At 40.6% G+C, this 22,544-nt stretch overlaps 1 protein-coding gene across 2 annotated transcripts in view; it reads right to left on the minus strand.

Moving 5' to 3' along the window:
• Window positions 1-22,544, minus strand: part of LOC143028289 (5-oxoprolinase) — a 105,258-nt gene that overhangs the window by 66,855 nt on the left and 15,859 nt on the right. Inside the window, exons 1-6 of one of the 2 annotated variants that reach the window (XM_076190160.1) lie at window positions 20,651-20,696; window positions 10,564-10,649; window positions 8,153-8,354; window positions 6,960-7,056; window positions 6,622-6,785; window positions 1,332-1,442 (exon numbers count right to left, since the gene is read on the minus strand). In XM_076190160.1, the coding sequence (XP_076046275.1) occupies window positions 1,332-1,442; window positions 6,622-6,785; window positions 6,960-7,056; window positions 8,153-8,354; window positions 10,564-10,598 (609 nt within the window). In that variant the 5' untranslated portion in view covers window positions 10,599-10,649; window positions 20,651-20,696. Of the gene's footprint in view, window positions 1-1,331; window positions 1,443-6,621; window positions 6,786-6,959; window positions 7,057-8,152; window positions 8,355-10,563; window positions 10,650-20,650; window positions 20,697-22,544 lie in introns of those variants that run through there. The other variant, XM_076190158.1, reaches the window with a different exon arrangement.

The raw sequence follows: 22,544 nt of genomic DNA on the forward strand, positions 1-22,544 counted from the left end.
GAGCCGGTGGCAGGGGTATTCTGCAGCTGCTTAGGGTGAGGATTCCCATGACAAAGACTCCCACACCAGGTCCTTTGCTCACTGTTAAGAACCATGCTGTGGAGGTGTTCTCTAAGGTGGTTCTCATGAACTGTTTATAGATACCTATAAGATTCTTATTGTTGTCCAAAATCAATGCTAGTAATGGTTTTTAATAGTTTGGTTTTCTTCTTGATTTTTGCTGTCAGGTTTTTATATGTGGTCTAAATGTCATATGAGTATCAAAATAAAGTAATGTCTGATACATGGAAACAAGAATCAGACATTCCAATCAAGTAAATACAAGTGCAGTAGTTAGATACATGTGATGCTTATCTGTAAAGCAACAGTGTTGAATGAAAAGTGTTACAAGAAATAGGTTTCTGATGATGAAAGTAAAAAAACTGTAAGGAGTGATATGCCCATGATACAGTATGGAATGGATACATGGAATTAGAAGCCAGAAAGGAAGAACCTAAGCATGCCTGGCATAAAGTGTTTGAGAATGGATTGAATGAAAAATGTGGAGGTGAGGCAGCAGGGCTAGACAGAGCTATTAGACAGGGTAGATCAAAGACTGCTGAGATAGTTTGGGCATATAGGGACTGAGGAACTACATGCAAAAAGAGTGTGGACAGCAGAAGTGGTTGGAGTAAAGTTGAAAGGTTGGTCACGAATGATGTGGCTAAAGATGGTGAAAGAAACATTTGATGCAAGAGGAATTATATATTGACTTAGGAAAGGAGACTGCAAGGGATAGGAGTGAATGAAAAGTGGCTGTAAATGGATGTAGAAATGAGATGGCCAAAAAAGATGTCCCTCTTGTCTGCTCTGCAATTTTTTTCAATAGATAAGGGGAGAGGGAGGAAGCTGCCATTTAATGAAGTGGCGGGTTTTCACCAGTTCCAGCTGTTGGGCCCTCCTAAAGAGGCCTGTTTCTCACTGGATTGCCTTTGACCTAATCAGTGTGGCAGGGAGTAGGAATGACCCTCCATGATGTACTGATGTAGGAGTAATGACAAGTGTGGGATGGATATTTACCCAATTGTATTATACGGGAAGGGAGCTATGCTCGTGGTGACCCATCTTTGTATCTTTCAGCATCAAGTTTTTTCTTAAAATCTTGAATAGCATTTGCACACACTGTTTCTTTATCTAAATGTGTGTGTGTTTGACTTGACTACCCCCTCATGAAGGGGAAAGGACCTTTTGGTACATGTAAGCAGATTATATATTAACAACCTGGCACATCTCTTGCTGTCACTAGATTGAGAGAAATGAAGTTAAAAAGAAAGAAAAAAATATATATATACCTGTGTGAGAGCTCGTATTGGTCGACACATTGCTTCATTAGCAACCTCCACAAAACCCATAGCAACTTCTTCAAGTGACATGATATCAGCTCCTTCTCTAAATGTGTTGATCTGTGAAGATATTGAAGTAACTCAGATTAGGAAATCATTTTACCCTTACTTATTCTTTATCATTGCAATAAATCAACAATATAAAAAGTGCTATAGAAAAATAATTTTAATTAACATGATAGGATGCACTCTTTGAACTCCACATCAATGAGTAACCTTTATTTTTCAACCAGTGCCCATGCAAATGGATGCGGGGTAGTGATCTAACTGTAAACCCCACGCCAGACATGGCAGGGGTGGAAGGAGTGAACATGAGGGGGTGACCTAGGATGAGATGGATGGATGGGGTAAAAGGGGCATTGGGAAAGAGGGGAATATCTGTTGAGGAGGGATGGGAGAGGACAGAAGATGGGGTGAATGGAGAATGGTTGTGTATGGATAATGATGTGATGCATGAGGGGTAGTGGGTGAGGGATGGGGGTGAGGGAGTAAGTGCAAAAAATAAATTGACGCAGCTTGAAGGGATATCTCCCTGTCTTTTCCATTTTTGCATGAGGGGCAGAGAGGGGGGGGGGGTTGCCAATTTAATGAAGTGGCCTCACTGTCAATATGCTGTGTCTTGCAACAATGCTTCTGACCCAGGGCAGTGGGTGAGATGCAGGGATGACCCGTCATCTAGGAAAAGCCAAAATAAAAAGGGAAAGAAGGGGGTGGGAGTGGAGATTGTGGGAATGGAATAAGTGGGAGTAGTTTTTATACTTTGTTTTTTGGCTACCTCCCTTGTAAGGGGGAAAAAGCCTTTGGTATGTGTATGATCTATATATATATATACTGTATATATATATATATATATATATATATATATATATATATATATATGTATATATATATATATATATATATATATATATATATGTACATACATCATACATATACCAAAGGCTTTCCCCCTTACAAGGGAGGTAGCCTAAAAGAAAAAGGCATAAAAACCATTACCACCCATTCCATCCCTAAATCACTCCACTCCCCTCCCTCTTATCTTGGCACCTCTTGGATGACAGGTCATCCCTGCATCTTGTCCACTGCCCTGGCACCTCTTGGATGACGGGTCATCCCTGCATCTTGTCCACTGCCCTGGGTCAGAGACAGTGTCGCAAGACACAGCACATCCACAGCAAGGCCGCTTCATTAAATCGGCGAACCCCCCCCTCTCCGTCCCTTCATGGAGAAAAGGAGAAGACAGGGAGAAATCCCTTTGGGCTGTGTCAAAATTTTCCCACACATACTACCTCACGCCCCATCCCCCCACCCATTCCATCTCATGCATCACAACATTATCCATATACAACCATTCTCCATTCACTTCTGTCTTCTGTCCTCTCCCTTCCTTCCTCAACAGACATTCCCCTCTTCCCCAAAGTCCTTTTCACCCCATCCATCCATCTCATCCTAGGTCGCCTCCTCATGTTCACTCCCTCCACATCTGCCTTCCATACCTCTTTTACTAGTCTTCCTTCATTCATTCTTTCCATGTGTCCAAACCATCCCAATACTCTTTCATCCACCCTATCTCCCAACTTCCTTACCACCCCTGTTCTCCTCCTCACCTCCTCATTTCTCACTCTATCTAGCCTAGTAACCCCCATCATACTTCTCAGGCACCTCATCTCAAACACATTCAAACTCCTTCTCTCTTCCTCTCTTATGTTCCATGTTTCTGCCCCATACAGTGCTGTTGCCACAATCACTCCTTCATACACTCTCCTCTTAGCCTCCATTCCCAAATGTATATTCCTCATTACACTTTTTGGTACATCAAGGCATTTACTCGCTTCTCTCAATCTACATTCTACCTCCACCTCCACTCTACCCTTTCGTGCCACATTCGCACCCAAGTATCTAAAACTATCCACTTCCTACAGTCACCCTCCCTTAATGCTCACTTCCAGTCTACTGCCACTTTCACCCCTTGTACATCTCATCACCTTACTTTTACCCACATTTATCTTCAACTTTCTTCTTTCACACATTCTCCCAAACTCTGTCACCAACTTCCTCAATCCCTCTTCTGATCCTGCTACAAGCACAGTGTCATCTGCAAACAACAGCTGGCTCACCTCCCACTTTTCTCCATTTTCTTTAACCATCTCCAATCCCTGACCCACCACCTTTGCATTTCCCTCTCGCACCACCCCATCCATGTATAAGTTGAACAGCCAGGGCGACATAATACATCCTTGACGAAGTCCCACCTTTACCTCGAACCACTCACTCTCTCCATTTGTAATCCTGACACATGCTCTACTACTCTCGTAAAAACTCTTGACAGCTCCTAGAAGCTTTCCTCCTATCCCGTCTATCTGCAAAACCTCCCACAGTGCCTTCTTCTTGTACTCCTTCTCCTTTTCATTTATAGAGTTCATTCAAAGCACCTCCCTACCTTTTGTCCTTTTCCTCTTTCTCCATCTATCCTCCACTCTTAACTTAGCCTCCACCAAAAAATGATCTGATATTCCCCCACTCTCTCCCCTTAGCACATGTACATCCTTAACTCTTCCTATTATACTCCTATCTACCACTACATAGTCCATCAATGCTCTATCTACCACCCTTCCATCAACCACCCTCTCCCATGTGTACTTATGCTTGACTTTCTTCCAAAACACTGTATTTGCTATCATCAACTCTTTTTCCAGACACATCTCCACCATCAACTCTCCACTACAATTCTTTCCTGGCACTCCACATTTCCCAATCACTTCATCAATTGGTTCATTTCCTACCCTAGCATTAAGGTCTCCCAATACTACTACATTGACATTCCTCCCTAATCCCTCTATGCCAGTGGTTCCCAAACTAGGGGGCACGCCCCCCTAGGGGGGGCATGAGGAGGTTACAAGGGGGGGGCGGGAAGTCATCTGTTCAAAAATCTTTGTTTAATTAGAATAATAAAATCTTTCAAAGAACAAATATCTGCCATTACATACATGCATAAATTATGCCTTAGTCTCACGTGTCTTTCCAAATATTATATGCCAAATCTTCAAATTATCTACAGTATTCATAAAATTGCAAGTCAATTTTGCCAATTTGCTAATGTTCAAACTTTTTTTTTCACTCCCTTTGAACGAAATGTTTCATTTTTAGTTACTTAGAAAAATGTCTCTGGAATGTATCATTATTTGTTTGAGTGGCTTTCATTATTAAAATTTAATACAAACAGAAATCTGTTTTCCTGAACAATGCTAAGAAATAAATGCAAGAATCATTTCACATGAACAAAAGAGGGAGTGGGGGCGTGCGGGTCTCCTGGAAGCAAAAAGGGGGCGTCAAGTAAGATAGTTTGGGAACCACTGCTCTATGCAGTCATTTAAATCTATCCAAAAAGCCTCCCTTTATTCTACACTCTTCTCACTACCAGGCCCATATGCACTTACAAAAACCCACATCTCCTTTCTCAGTTTCACCTTCATCCACATTATCCTTGAAGAAACCTCCTTCCACTCCACTACACGTTTGTGGTGATTGGTTTGACGACAGCATCATCACCACTAGACAGTGATACTAGTCGATACTAGTTTTCATCATCGCATCGCGCGCTGGGCACCTTATCAAGCCATAACATTTTCTGTCTCGTGAGGTCGCCCTTTCTGTAATGCATTCGTGACCTCTGACCCCTTGAATGAACCGAGCCCTGTCGGAGGAAGGCAGGGATGTTTATACAAGCCATGTGTCCTCATTCGCCATTTCTACCATACAGAGAGATTCTTAGCCAATCATAATTGGTTGTAGGAGGAGCTTATACCATTCAAAGCTTTCTTCCTAGTGAGCATCAAAGTAAAGTTCAGTCTACTCGGACACCCGTAACTATTCAGTTCAAAGTTGTCAGAGCTCTAAACTATTACCAGGTACAAGTGATTTGTTCAATGATTAGCGGTTACAGTTGGAACTGCGACCAGGATATTCATACAAGGTTGGTGTCTATTAATTAAGTCCAGCCTCCCACACCCGTACACATCACAGTGATCTATTTTGACTTTCAAGTAATAATATCACAATAATAAAAGTCACATATTTGAGAAACATTAGTCTCATTCACCACCAAATGTGAAGTGAAAATTATATGTATAAAGTTTGTTCGTGTTCCTTGTGATCTAAACTACCTTGGCCAGCTACCACCTACCAATTTATATATCTATATTTAGTCGTAAACAAGGAGCGCGACACGTTTACCTATCTCTTCACTTACTAGTATAGCCACCCCTTCTCTCCCTCGCCCTCTCTTCACTCCTGACAGCCTCCCAATTATACTCGCAAACTCACACTCGCCCTTCCCTCTCAACTTAGTTTAACACAAAGCCAACACATCCATCTTTCTTCTCACAAACATACTACCTATCTTTTCCCTTTTACTCTTATCTGTACCACATCCACGCACATTAAAAGACCCAAACCTTGGTGTGCTGGTTGAAAAACTCCTAGACCCTCTTATGCCTTTACTTTTTTTAGGACTGTCCCCTGTGGGGCTACAGGGAGAAGGATGCCTGGTCCCAATCCCCATCCCGTTTTTCTCACCTCTCACAATCCAAGTGGGAATACTTGGTGGCAGTACTCTTTCCCCCCACCACACGGTAGGCGGAACAAGGAAATGAAATTCAGAGAAATGGTACAGGAACAGTAGCAGTATATCAAAAGTTTCATAATTTCTCTGTAAGCAGAGTCCTCCTCTATCATAGACAAAATGACATGTGGCTCTGGTCTGTAGGGGCACCCCATGTAGACCCTAAGGTATCAACTGCATGCTACTTTGCCATAACAACATGCAGCCAATACCCCAGACAGGGATATATATATATGTATATATATATTGTGCCCCCCCCAAAATATATACATATACATATATATATGTATTATATATATCCAATAATTTTATGACAGTCGCATGCAGGATTCGAACCCACTGCTATCGGCCACTCATAAGATACCTTCACAGAGCCTTAGCCCACTACACCAACAGACACTTGTATATGTGTCTGTTGATGTAGTGGGCTAAGGCTCTGTGAAGGTATCTTACGAGTGGCTGATAGCAGTGGGTTCGAATCCTGAATGCGACTGTCATAAAATTATTGGATTGATGTCGCTGTTACTAGCGAATTTCTCTCATGTATATGTATATATATTTTTTTTTGGGGGGGGGGCACAATATCCAGAGTCACACAATGAAGTCATACTTTCTTACCTCATCAGTCAGTTCTTGGAATGCTCTTAGTGTTCCTTCTTTGTCCAAGGGTTCATCTTCATTTGGACCAAAGATTTTTGGAAAGTATTGTGGCAAAAGTCTTCCAAGAGCCAAGTTGGCATCTGTAACAGCAAGGTACCCATTCTTCCTGTAACACACAGGTCCTGCAAATATATGATTTACATTTACATTTAAAATGGAAAAAAATATATTTACAATAAAATATAATACAAAAGTGAATACAATAATAATACAAATAAAAATATTCTTCCCTTTTGTTTCTGAGCTCCAATTTGCAAACATAAAGAACAACCACAAAACTTGCATGTCGTTTTTACCTGGATGAGCTCCTGCAGAATCTGGGCCAACAACAAACATCCCGGAGCGAAAGAACAGCCGAGATCCTCCTCCAGCTGCAACAGTATTGACGTCTAACTGAAAATCCAAAGTATTCCACAACATTTTATGCTTTTATTTTCTATATGAAACTAACAATAGGTACCTGCACATTGTGTCCAGTGAGATGAGCATTAATGGAAATAATTTCTCTGCCACCCATCTTCAAAACCCATCAACATGTCTAGAGGTGCAACCTTGACACTGTCTTTGGAGCAGACCCAACATCTCTATAAAGTTCAATTACATTTACTCCAACTTTTCACATAAGGAGAAGAAACAAATGACAATTGCAACCCTTCAGCTCGTGACATGGAAACAACCCAAAATTATATAATACAAACACCAGACCAGTTACTTCCTAGAGATCTATGGGAGGGCCTTGTTGCCAATTGCTCTGGGGTTGTGGGATACCAGTCAGTGAAATTCAAGGCAATAATTACCATTATTTTCTTGATAATTCAACTATACTCTCTCAGCACATAACAATTCTGCTTGTACAATATTTTCTCTTCATACATTCCTACTCAACAGCAATCAAAACTGAATCCTTGATGAGGTCTTTGAGGAGGATTCTGGGTTTAGAAAATATGAACATAGAAGTGAGGAAAGTGCTCAATTTTTGGGGAATCTTGGATGAGTGAAAAGCTTCAGGACCACAAAGGTGAAAGTAAGGAGGCACCACTTAACTACATGCCAGTATCACTGACCAGCACAATTGTGAAATTATATGAAAGGATTGTGAAAGATTGATGGGTCAAATATCTTGAAGAGATGAACATTTTGACAGAAAGTCATTATGGCTTTAGATCTGGAAGGTCATGTTAGTCAAACCTTGTATGCTACTTAAGAATGATAGATGTGCTGCATGAAAGGGAGGGCTCAGTGGACTATGTTTACATCAATCTAGAGAAGGCTTTTGATAAAGTATCTCACAGTTACCTTATGTAAAACTGGTACCTACTGGAGGACTAGGAGGTAAACTATTCAAATGTGCATGAGAACAGTAGTATAGGAAAAGATCTTAGGATGGAAGTCCAGTTTCTACCCTAATCTTTACTTGGCAATAGAATGTTACTGGATAAAACATGTGATCCATCTTCATTTGACAAGAGTAAAATACAGCTGTACAAACCTGTGGAGCTTGAATGGAAACCCCAGCAGTTGTGCTCTCAAAAACATGTTCATATGTGCCAGCAAATCTGGAAACATCTGTTGATGTTCCTCCCATGTCAAAACCTATCACAGGTTCTTTGTTGAACTGCTTGTAGGTAGTCATAGCATAACCAACAACACCACCTGCTGGTCCAGATAAGATGGCACGAGACCCAATAAAGCTGTATAAGAAGAAATTTTAATAATAGTGAAAATAATAATAATAATAATAATGCATACATATATCAAAGGCTTTTCCCCCCTTACAAGGGAGGTAGCCAAAAAACAAAGGCATAAAATCCACTCCCACCCACTCCATCCTACAAACTCCTCTCCCACCCACCCCCCTCCCTCCCTCTCATCTTGGCTCCTCCTGGGTGACGGGTCATCCCTGCATCTTGCCCACTGCCCTGGGTCACAAGCAGTGTTGCAAGACACAGCACATCTACAGCAAGGCAGGTTCATTAAATTGGCAATCCTCCCCTCTCTGTCCCCTCATGCAAAAATGGAGAAGACAGGGAAAAATTCCTCATACATACTCCCTCACCCCCCATCCCCCACCCACTCCCTTTCATGCATCACAGCATCATTCATACACAACCATACTCCATTCACCCCTCTCTTCTGTCTTCTCCCATCATTCCCTAACAGAAATTACCAGACATTCCCCACTTTCCCAATGCCCTTTTTACCCCATCCATCCACCTCATCCTTGGTCGCCCCCTCATGTTCACTCCTTCCACCTCTGCCTTCCACACCTCTTTTACTAGTCTTTCTTCACTCATTCTTTCCAGGTGTCCAAATCATCCCAATACTCTTTCATCAGCTCTATCTCCCAACTCCCTTTTCACCCCTGTTCTCCTCCTCACCTCATTTCTCACTCTATCCAGCCTAGTAACCCCTACCACTTCTCAGACAGCTCATCTCAAATACATTCAAATTCCTCCTCTCTTCCTCTCTTATGTTCCATGTTTCTGGCCCATATAGTGCTGTTGGCATAATCACTCCTTCATACAATCTCCTCTTAGCATCCATTCTCAAATGTCTATTTGTCATTACACTTTTTAACCCCCCCAAGGCATTTACTTGCTTCTATCTACATTCTACCTCCACCTCCACTCCTCCCTTTCCCACCACATTCGCACCTAAGTATCTAAAACTATCTACTTCCTCCAGTCTCTTCCCATCAATACTCAATAATAATAATACTCACTTAATAATGATAACATACATATACTACCCACTCCACTCCCATTCACCACCCCTCCCTCCCTCCCTCTCTCTTTTCTTGGTTCCTCCTGGATGACAGGTCACGCTGCATCTCACCCATTGCCCTGGGTCAAAAGCAATGTAGCAAGAGAGCCTATCCACAGCAAGGCCTCTTCATTTAATCAGTGATTCCCTCTCTCCATCCCCTCATGCAGAAAAAGAGAAGACAGGGAGAAATCCCTTCAGGCTGTGTCAAAATATCATTCAAACATAACTACTCCCTAACGCCCCCATCCCCCACCTACTCCCTTCCATGCATCACAGCATCAACAATACATAATCATTCTCCACACACCCCTATCTTCTGTCTTCTTCCTTCCTTCCTCAACAGACATCCCCCTCTTTCTCAATGCCCCTTTTACCCCATCCATCTATCACATCCTCTGTCACTCCCTTATGTTCACTCTCTCCATCTCTGCCTTCCACACTTTTTTTTTTTTACTAATTTTTCTTCACTCATTCTTTCCATGTTTCCAAACCTCCTAATACTCTTTCATCAACCCTATCTCTCAACACCTTTTCCAACCCTACTCTCCTCCTCACCTCCTCATTTCTCACACTATCCAGCCTAGTAACCCCTACCATACTTCTCAGACATTTCATATCATACACATTTAAACTCTCCTCCTCTTATGTTCCATGTCTCTGCCCCAGACAGTGCTGTCAGCACAACCACCCCTTCATACAATATCCTCCCAGCATCGATTCCCAAATGTCTATTTCTCAATGCATTCTTTAATCCCCCATGGTACCCACTTGCCTCTCTCAATCTACTATCAATCCCAATGACAGTAACAATATTAATAATGATAATAATTACAATTCTTTACAGTATTTACATAACATTACTGTGAATCCATAATTTCCAGGGTAGAAAGGGGGTCAATTCCTGCTATGAAATACCTTATAACTGATCAAATATATCTTCAATTACTTTAGAGCACTGAAGTAATCTAATAATTTAATAACAAGTTCTTTTACTACATATGTAGTTAAAAATATCAAAGGGCTACAAGTTGTGGAATCAAATATGGAAAAAAAAAAAAAAAAAAAAAATACATCCCCCAACTATAAAGAATATAATACATCAATAATCCAACACCAGTAATTGATTGAACTAACCTGTCCATCTGTGTTAGACCACCATCACTCTGCATGAAGAGCACATTGACTCCTTTCAAGTTATCTTTAAAGCCAGATCGAAATCCCTGAAGAAATTAACAATGTCAAATTATGTGAACCCAAGATTATTATTCTATCAATCTGAAAAACAGCATGTGGTATTATAAAAAAAGAAAAGTTTGGTAACACTTATTGACATGCAAAAAATAGTAGGAAGACTTTGGCTACAGTGCAAGATGAATCACTAAACCACAGCCAGAAGTGACAATACATCAACATGCATTAATATATTACATGAAAATTTTATACAAAAGGTCAAGTGAAGAAAATGAATGGAAATTAAAACTACATACATGTACCAAAAAAAGCCCTTTCCCTTTTAAAAGGGGGTGGCCATGTCAAGATGTACATCCACCTAACACCTACCCCACACCCATCCAAAATATATTCATTGTCACACCCATCTTAGTGCTTCAGTGGTATGGCCCCCACACAGAGTGAAGGATATATGAAAGATCGAGAAAATACAATGGGCAACAATAAAACTAAAACCCAGCCTGTCAGATAAACTATATGAGGAGACACTAAAAGCACTGGATCTGCCAACTTTGAAAAACTGAACAGAAAGAAGTGATGTGATCACAGTTGTACAGGGCATTACAGGGCAGTCAAGAGCTCTTATGAAAGTAGTACAGCCTGTGTTTGATTTGGAAATGGAGACAACAAACTGTTTGAGGTGAAGGTAGGGCTATGTCAGGGATGTGTCATGTTGCCATGGCTGTTCAATGTGTACAAGGATGGGCTGGTATGGGAGGTAAATGCGAGGGTAATGGGCAGGGAACTGAAGATGATTAAAGATAATGAAGAGAAGTGGAAGAAGAGCCAGTTGTTGTTTGCAGATGACACTACACTTGTGGCAGGGTCAAAGGGGAGATTAACCCCTTCCATAGGATGATGCCTATGTAGGTGTCATGTAGCACAAGTGGAAGGATGCCAGCACTGGCATCTTGATTACATTTATTTTATATTTGTAGCTGAGTGACCCCCATATTTTGCAAACTGGCTTGATCATATTTTCTGTGGTAATTAATATTTAGAGTAAAAGAGAATGAGTAATACAGCTAATTGTAGTATAAAGGAAAGTAGCAACACTTGCTGGGTCCTGTCTCCTATTCTCCAATTTTCTAACATACATACATACATATACCAAGGCTTTTTCCCCCTTCCAAGGGAGGTAGCCAAAAAGGGAAAGGCATAAAAACACTCCCACCCATTTCATCCCTAAATACACTCCACACCCCTCCCACCCTTCCTCTCATCTGAGCACCTCCTGGATGACGGGTCATCCCTGCACCCTGCCCACCGCCCTGGGTCAGAAGCAGTGTCGCAAGACACAGTGCATCCACAGCGAGGCCGCTTCATTTAATCTAACATACCTGGACATATTTTACTTTCTTTATTTTACTTTACTTTTGGGGCTACAGGTTGGACTCCTAATCCCATCCACCATCCCTTTTTTGTTGCCTTTTACGACTCAGGTGGAAATACTTGTTGGCAGTATTCTTTTCCCCCACCACAGGGTAGGTAGGCGAAAAAAGGAAATGAATATTCAGAGAAATGGTACAGAACAGTAACAAGGGGTTGGGGGACAGCATAACGGAGGGACAGTCGTAGTATAAAAATGTCATCATTTCTCTATGTACAGAGTTTTCCTCTATCACAGACAAAATGATGTGTGGCTCTGGTCCATAGGGGCACCCCATATAGACCCTAAAGTATCAACTGCATGCTACTTTGCCACAATAACATGCAGCCAATACCCCAGACGGGGCAGAAACATGGAACATGAGAGAGGAAGAGAGAAGGAGTTTGAATGTGTTTGAGATGAAATGTCTGAGAAGTATGATAGGGGTTACTAGGCTGGATAGAGTGAGAAATGAGGTGAGGAGGAGAACAGGGGTTGAAAGGGAGCTGGGAGATAGGGTTGATGAAAGAGTATTAGGATGGTTTGGACACATGGAAAGAATCAGTGAAGAAAGATTAGTAAAAGAAGTGTGGAAGGCGGAGGTGGAAGGAGTGAATATGAGGGGGCATCCTAGGATGAAATGGATGGATGGGGTGAAAGGGGCTTTACAAAAGAGAGGAATGTCTGTAGAGGAAGGACGGGAGAGGACAGAAGATAGGGGTGAATGGAGAAGGGTTGTGTATAGATGAGGCTGTGATGCATGAGGGGGAGTGGGTGGGGGATGTGGGGTGAGTAAGTATGCATGAGAAAAAAATTTGACGCAGCCCAAAGGGATTTCTCCCTGTCGTCTCCTTTCCTGCATGAGGGGACGGAGAGGGGGGGGGTCGCCGAATTTATGAAGTGGCCTTGCTGTGGGTGTGCTGTGTGTTGCGACACTGCTTCTGACCCAGGGCAGTGGATAGGATGCAGGGATGACCCACCATCCAGGAGGTGCCAACAGGAGGGAGGGAGGAGGGTGGAGGGGAGTGGAATATATCGGAAATGAAATGGGTGGGAGTGATTTCTATGCCTTTTTCTTTTTGGCTACTCCCTGTGTATGGGGGAAAAAGCCTTTGGTATATGTATGTATGTATGTACCTAGACATATGTACAGTTCCAACTTAATCTATAGCTTTGATTTCCAATAATCATAATTTAGATTTGAACTCGTGTATTGTTTGAGCTTTGCTATATCACCTAAGAGAAATAACAATAACACAAAAAGAAATAATGGATCAACTAATGAACCTTGATGTCAGGAAATCACACAGCCCAGACGGAGTTGCAAATTGGATGCTAAAAGAATGTAAAGAAGAATTAATGGATAAAATATATAACATAATAAGTTGCTCATTCAAAGAAGGAAAAACACCAAAGGACTGGAAAAATGCCACTATTGTACCAATACATAAAGGAAGAAACAAAGAAGAACCAACAATACAGACCAGCCTCCTTTACAAGCACTGTAGCCAAAATTTGTGAAAAAATGATCAAGAACAGGTGGATAAAACACCTGGAAGAAAACAATATCATAAACCCGAGACAATTTGGATTCAGACAGGGAAGATCATGTGCCTCAAACTTAATCTGTTTCTACTCAAGGCTAATAGATATAATACAAGAAAGGGATGGATGGATTGATTACGCTTTCCTAGACTTACAAAAAGTCTTCGACAAAGTACCACACAAAAACTTATTAAAACTTATTTAAAAAACTTATTTAAAAAACTTAAAAACATTAGGATGGTTTGGACACATGGAAAGAATGAGTGAAGAAAGACTAGTAAAAGAGGTATGGAAGGCAGATGTGGAGGGAGTGAACATGAGGGGACGTCCTAGGATGAGGTGGATGGATGGGGTGAAGGGGGCTTTGGGGAAGAGGGGAATGTCTGTTGAGGAAGGAAGGGAGAGGACGGAAGACAGAGATGAGTGGAGAATGGTTGTATATGGATGATGTTGTGACTGCATGAGGAGAAATGGGCGGGGGGGTGGGGGGTGGGGTAGTATGTGTGAGTAAATTTTGACGCAGCCCGAAGGGATTTCTCCCCGTCCTCTCCTTATATGCAAAGGGGGACGGAGAGGGGGGGTCGCCGATTAAATGAAGCGGCCTTGCTGTGGATGTACTGTGTCTTGCGACACTGCTTCTGACCCAGGGCGGTGGGCGGGGTGCAGGGGTGACCCGTCATCCAGGAGGTGCTCAGATGAGAGGAAGGGTGGGAGGGGTGTGGAGTGTATTTGGGGATGAAATGGGTGGGAGTGTTTTTATGCCTTTCCCTTTTTGGCTACCTCCCTTGGAAGGGGGAAAAAGCCTTGGTATATGTATGTATGTATGTAAAAACATAGGAGGAATACAAGGTGAATTACTAAACTGGATGGAGGATTTCTTGTAGGCAGAAAAATGAGAGTAGTGTTCAAAGAAAAGAATTCAACTTGGGAGGAGGTGATTAGTGGAGTTCCACAAGGATCGGTATTGGCTCCAATAATGTTCACTATTTATGTGAATGACATGGATGAAGATGTGGATTGTTACATGAGCTTCTTTGCAGATAATGCTAAATTGCTGAGGAAAGTGAATCCTAAAACAGATTGTGAATCACTACATAGAGACCTAAACAAGGTTTGGAAATGGGGGCAAAAGTGGAAAGCAGACTTCAACATAAAGAAATTTAGCATAATGGAGTTTGGAAAAAAAAAAAGAATATTAGGACAATATAAAATTGGAACAAAGAAAGTAAAGAAAGTGGGATCTGAAAAAGACCTGGGAGTAATTATCTCAAATGACATGTCCCCTGATAAACATATAAACAAAATGGTTGGAGAATCTTAAAACTTGCTAAGATCAATAAAGGTGGTTTTTACCTATTTAAACAAAGAAATGGTTGAAAAAATACTAGTCACACTAATAAGGCCTAGACTGGAGTACGAGTATACTCCAACACTATGGTCACCCAGTACCAAAAAGAATATAAAGGAAATCAAACAAATCCAGAGAGCAGCCACAAAAATAGCCCCAACACTTTCAAATCTGTTATATGAGAAGAGACTGGTTAAATTGACATTGCCAACGTTGGAACAAAGAAGAGAAAGAGGCAACCTGCTGACCATTTACAGAATCATGAAAGACACAGAAGTCCTTGATAGAGAGGACTTATCAAATTGGGATAAGTGAAATACAAGGGGACATGATAAGAAACTCAAAAAGGATAGTTATAGAAAAGACCTGGAAAAAAAAAACAGTTTTCCACAGAGTGGTGGATATCTGGAGCAAAATGGATAAAAAAATAGTGTGTGCAAAAACTATACATGAATTTAAGAGCATATTAGACACTGTGAGATACAAAGACAGTAAGGTTTTCAGGAACGCATATGTACCATATAACGAGGCCTTACTGTAAATTGGAATTTAGATAAAGCAAAATCAGAATATCAGGACAATACAAAATTGGTACAAAGGAAGTTAAAAAAGTCAACTTGGAAAGGGACCTTGGAGTAACTATCACCAATGACATGGCACCAAATATATCAACAAATTATTCACAGAAACTTTCAATTTATCAAGATCAATGAAAGTGGCCTTTAATTACATGGATGAAGAAATGGTAAAGTAAATTTTAGTTACACTGATAAGACCAAAATTAGAGTACGCTGCAACACTATGGACATCCAGTACTAAAAAGAACATGAAGATATTAGAAAGAATTCAAAGAGCAACAACAAAGATGGCACCAACACTCTCTAAATTGACATACAAACATAGATTGGACAAACTCGAACTACCAACCCTGGAACAAAGAGAAAGAGGAGACCTACTAACCATCTACAGAATTATGAAAGGGATGGAAGTCCTTGATAGAGATGACTTACTAAAGTGGGACAGGAGAAAAACAAGAGGACAAAAAAAAAAAAAAATTAAAAAGAAAATTGACATACGAACAAAGATTGGACAAACTTGAACTACCAACCCTGGAACAGAGAAAGAGGAGACCTACTAACCATCTACAGAATTACGAAAGGGATGGATGTCCTTGATAGAGATGACTTACTGAAGTGGGATAAGAGAAAAACAAGAGGACACAAAAAGAAACTTAAAAAGGATAGTTATAGAAGAGATCTGAAAAAGAATAATTTCCCACACAGAGTGATAGATATCTGGAACAACCTGAATGAGGAAACAGTGAGTGCAACAACTATCCCCCGCCACAACCTAACAAATAAAATATATAACACAGACATGCACAATAACACCAAAAGATGGCTGGCCAATTATCTGGCAGGCAGGAATGCTCATGTGTCATATAATGGCCAATCATCGCACATCAGAAACATTAAGAACGGAGTACCACAGGGCTCAGTTCTATCCCCCACATTATTTAATCTATACATGCATGACTTACCCACGCCAGACACCTCAGAAATACAAATCTCTTCCTACGCAGATGACATAACAATCACATGCACACATCGTAACACAGACAAAGCTGCAGAAATAATCCAGCCTTACCTTGACACACTCAACACATGGTTCATCACAAACAGACTCAAAATAGCTCCAACCAAATCTACAGCAACACTTCTCACCAACTGGACAAAAGAACACAAATACATACCTCATCTCTACATCAACAACACTCTAATACCACACACAAACACACCGAAAATTCTTGGTGTAACATACGATACATCCATGTCTTTCAAACAACACCTCACAAACATAAAAAACAAATGCACACCTAGACTTAACGCACTTAAGTCAATCACTGGAACAACATTTGGACAAAACAAAGAAACTAATATAACAATATACAAACAATGCATACGCTCAGTGATGAATTATGCGAGTCCTGCGTGGGCTCCTAATCTCAGTGAGACACACCACAGCACCCTTCAAATCATACAAAACAAAGCCCTAAAAACAATTACAGGCTGCACAAATACATCACCTACAGACCATTTACACCATGAAACAAAAGTCCTCAAAGTCAAGGACCACCTCAACATGAGAGGCACACAAACACTTGCTGCAGCCACCACAAACACATCACACCCGCTACACTACATAGCAGAACACCCACACACACCAAGAAACATTAAAACTACACCCAAAGACCTTTATTACACACAGATACTCTCTTCTCTTCCTCCACAACCACCAAATACCAGCCTCCGGAAACATATTCATAATCATATCACTCACCGCTCCATTAACACACTGAAAGACAACACACTGCTGCATGCCAGACCCCCTGATATCCACCCTTCTGAATCCTCTCTCCCACGTAAGGACAGAGTCCACTTGGCCAGACTGCGATGCGGTCACCACCCAGCACTTCTAAGCTACCAGAAGAGGCTGGACGACCGTGTTGTGAACAGCTGCCCAGGATGTAACACTTCACCCCATACCATACAACACATAATGGAAGACTGCATTATACACAATCATGCACGCAAACAACACAACATACACTCTATAAAGGATTTGTGGGAAAACCCAGTTTCGGCTGTGGCCTTCCTTGGGGAGACGGGACTGCTCGGACAGACAGTCTAGGGAACGACAACAACAACAACAACAACTATACAAGAATTTACTGGATGCTGAAAGATATAAAAACAGGTCACTACGAGCATAGTTCTTCCTGTAAAATACAACTAGGTAAATACACACTCATGAATTTGAAGCTAGGTATATTAGAAATAGGAGATGGAACCCAACAAGCATTGCTCCTTTCTTGTATACTACAATTAGGTAAATACAATTAAATAAATACAGACACACACATTTGATAAAGTACTTCACAGTTGACTTATGTAGAAATTGGAGCATGTTGGAGGACTGAGTGGCAAACTACTACAATGAATTAAGACTTTTTGAAGGAAAGATTCACAAGGACAGTAGTCAAGGATAAGATGTCAAGCTGGAGAGTAATAAGTGGAGTTCCACAAGGTTGCTTGCACCAATAATGTTTCTTGTCTATGTCAATGACATGATGGAAGGAACAACTAGTTATGCCAACATGTTTCCAGATGATACAAAAATCATGAGACAAGTAAATAAAGTAAAATATAAAAAAAAAATCCAAAGTACTCAAAATGGGCAATAGAGGCAAAAGGCTATCCTTAAACTATTCTTTGGGAAGTGAACCCATTACAAAAGCAAAAAAGAAGAAACAATTCATGGGCATCAGCAGGACTGTAGGAGACATAAATACTACTGCAGATGATTAAAGTGGTATTCCACTATATGGATGAAGAGATGTCACAGACTAGCCTTTGTATTTGAGCTGGTGTATCAAATCTTGGCTGTGATTTAAACTTTTCCTTCAAACCAATAGCCAGTGTGATTATTTTGCCTTTTAATGGGTTTCCTATCTTCACTAGGGGGAAAGCCTAGGTATATGTATGTAAAAGATTTGAAGTTTACAAAAATATTTAAAAAATATATATATCAAGGGCTTTTTCCCCTTTATAAGGGAGGTAGTCAAAGTCAAAAGGCATATACCCACTCCCACCCATTCCACTCCCATCCACCACCCTTTCCTCCCTCTCATCTCAGCTCCTCATTGATGATGGGTCAGCCCTATTTCCCACCCACTGCCCTGGGTCAGAAGCAATACAGCAAGACACAATATATCCATAGCAAGGCAGCTTCATGTAATCGGTGATTTCCCTCTCCATCCCCTCATGCAGATAAATAGAAGACAGGGAGAAATCCTTTTGGGCTGCGTTGAAATATCATGTACACATAACCACTCCCTATCCCCACCCCCATCCCCTCCCTTCCTTCCTTGCATCACAGTATTATCTATATTCAAAGAAACACATGAAAAAGCATTGCCAGGTGTTAACAATGTATGGGATTAAACATTAAAATACATCAGGTAAGTAAATGCAATATTTTTCATGCAATGGGATGTGAATTTAGATTTATATTAAGAGTGATTTTCTATATATCAATCACAAAAATGTATGCAGGGTAAACAGATACCATAGTGGAAAAGAGAAGTTATGATTAATATCTCATTCAGTTCTCCACTTTCTGTTTAACCTATACAGCATCAGCCCAATCTATAGTACAGACACATGCTGGTGTTGGCTGATTTTTTATTATGCACAATTTGTTTTAAGATAATTTAAAATGATGGTATATAGCATGAAAGAAGTACTCACAGTTGAATATTTCTTGCAGCCATGATCACTGTCAGCACCAGATCAGGGAGACATATAGGCCTACAGTAAGCAAGTTGACAGGATATTGTGGTAAATTTAACATAGTCTTTCCTTCTCATTCACGTTTTCCATGCATATTGTGAAAGATATAGGCCATGCCCATAATCATACTACTAGATTTATATACCTTGTGAATGTCATGTAACTAAGAATAAATAGTTGAAGAGAGAAACAGCGTTAAAACCACCAAAATCTTACCCAAAACACGAAAACAATGTGTTGCTCATTCTCCCCACAGCACTCTGCAGTGTTACAATGTTAGAACAGGGTGTGGAGAGGAGTTCCAAATCATCCCATGACAGCAAAATTATGTAGTGTACAGTGGGACATTTATAACTCATAAAAATTCTACATAACTGGGTTCGCAAAGGCTTCAACCACTGCGTACAACTGCTATGTCTTGTGGGGATGTATGGAAACCACTCAGCTCACCCAAGCCAGTTTGTTAGAAAGCAGCTGCTATGGCAACTATAACAGCATTAAATTAATGCTGTTGATGCTCATGCTAGTTGAATTTTGCAGCATTGAATTAATGCTGCTGATATTGTACAAGTTAACTTACAAGGGTTTCTTCATAACTAATCACTTTCTTAATTAAGAAATCTGTCAGCACAAGGTGGAACAATACATGAATTCAAATCTAAAGATAACTGTAATTTAAGCATAAACCAAGCTGGAACTGTACATAAACTTGAGGTTGGGCATGATAAACTGGAGAATAGGAGATGAGATCCAGTGAGTGTTGCTCCTTTTCTGTATATTACAATTGGGTAAATACACACACACACAGCCAAGAATGGAAAATTAGCTTTACCAAAAAATGCAAAGTACTGGAATTGGCAATGTCTACTAAAGACCAACTTCAAACTATTCCTTGATAAATAAACCCATTACAAAGGGAGTGTTGATAAAAGACAACATGTCACCTGACACACATATCAGCGAGATGGGAGAGGCATACGGACTGCTGCAGAAGATTAAAGTGGCTTTTCACTATATGGATGGGGAGATGATGGAAAAAACTCACAGAAACCCTGATCTTTCCATGACTGGAATATGTGTCAGTGGTATGGACATAAGCAAGATTGAATAAATACAAAGGATAACAACCAAACTGGTTTCCAGCCAGGCAGATAAACTATATGAGGAAAGACTGAAGTTATGACAGAGTTCTACTCCTGCTCATGCACATTCCACAGAAAAATTAAACCTTTATCAGGTAATGGAGCTGCTCTTTTCCAACTATTACCAAACATTTTCCATTGACCATAGGGTTCCATTTGCCTGTTAAAGGTTCAATCACCATTTCATCTACAGACACACCAATAAAATTATTAAAGACAACAGCTAGGCTCGCACCTTTCATTTTTTCCTTTAAAACCTGCTATGCAGTGACAGCTGCTATTCAAACATATTACTGTCTGAAAAGCTATGGATAATAAGTTTCCAATGTGCAGTGGTCCTTGAACTGCCAATTAAAGCAAATGGTAGTTCACTTCATACACATCAAATGATAATTTTTACATGTGCTGTATTTATTTGTATGAAGTATCAGTAAATTTGTGATTACATTTACTTTCATCTACCCACAAACCTGGTGATACAAAGCTTAATTCCTGTGCAGTAAAATAACCAATATACAAATCTTTTGAGGATTAAGTTTATCATTAAATGTAATCCTCAGTAATTATCATCTTCAAACTATTGCCAACAAACTCTACCAACACATTCACAAATAAACAAAAAGTTACTGAAAAATTAAACAAAACTTTAGAAAGGAGTTGATAATGAAATTCAATATCCACTAAACAACATAAATACATATACCAAAGCCTTTTTTCCCCTTACAAGGGAGGTAGCAAAAAAAACAAAGGCATACAATCCACTCAAACCCATTCCATCCCCAAATACTCCACTCCAATCCACCCCATCCCTCCCTATCATCTTTGCTCCTCCTGAATGACAGGTCATCCCTGCATCTCACCCACTGCCCTGGGTCAGAAGCAGTGTCACAAGACACAGCACATCCACAGCAAGGCCGCTTCATTAAATTAGTGACCCCCCTCTCCGTCCCTTCATGCAGAAATGTTACATGTTTCTGCCCCATACAGTGTTGTTGGCAATATCACTCCTTCATACAATTTCTTCTCAGCATCCATTCCCAAATGTCTATTTCTCATTATACTTTTTAATCTCCCAAAGCATTTACTTGCTTCTCTCAGTCTACATTCTACCTCCACTTCCACTCCTCCTTTTCCCACTGCATTTGCACCTGAGTATCTAAAACTATCCACTTCCTCCAGTCTCTCTCCCTTAATACTCACATCCAGTCTGCTGCCACTTTCTCCCCTTGTACATCTCATCACCTTACTTTTACCCACATTTATCTTCAACTTTCTTCTTTTGCACAACTTCCCAAACTCTGTCACTAATTTCCTCAATCCCTACTCTGATCCTGCTATAAGCACAGTGTCATCAGCAAACCACAACTAGCTTATCTCCCACTTTTTCCATTTTTTTAACCATCTTCAGTCCCTGACCCACTACCTTTGCATTTACCTCTCACACCACCCCATCCATATATAAATTGATAACCCAAAGCAGCACAAATAAGTCCCACCTTTACCTCAAACCACTTACTCTCTCCATTTCTGATTCTAACAAAAGCTCTACTACTCTAATATAAAATCTTGACTGCTCTTAAAAGCTTTCCTCCTATCCCATATATCTGCAGTACTTCCCACAGCGCCTTCCTGTCCACCCTGTCATAAGCTTTTTCCAAATCCATAAAGGCTAAAAAAACATCCTTTCCTTTTCCTAAAGCTTTCTTACATATCTGTCTTACCACAAAAATCTGATCCCTGCAACCCTTACCTGTCCTAAACTCACACTGTTCCTTACCAATTTCTCCCTCAATTCCTCTCCTAATCCTCTCAATCAAGACCCTCCCATAAGTCTTCCCAGCTATACTTAACCACTTCATGCCGGGCCAAAATCTCGTGGGCAGCATTAGCTCCCAGACGTACGATGTTGCGTCATAATACTCGCATTATAAAAAATAAAGTCACCGCTGTACCAATCGTTCTCTCTTTCACCCATGAATTTTGATAACCATAGAAAATATGATGAAGCCATTTTACAGAGTATGGGGGTCACGCAGGTACAACTACAATTAATATAATCAAGACACCAATGTGGCAGCCTCGCATACCCACTTGCTCCTCATGACGCTTACGTAGGCGTCACCGTATGG

The sequence above is a fragment of the Oratosquilla oratoria genome, chromosome 9 (genome assembly GCF_046742065.1).
Source record: "Oratosquilla oratoria isolate Oo_2021 chromosome 9, ASM4674206v1, whole genome shotgun sequence".
NCBI classification, from domain to species: Eukaryota; Metazoa; Arthropoda; class Malacostraca; order Stomatopoda; family Squillidae; genus Oratosquilla; species Oratosquilla oratoria.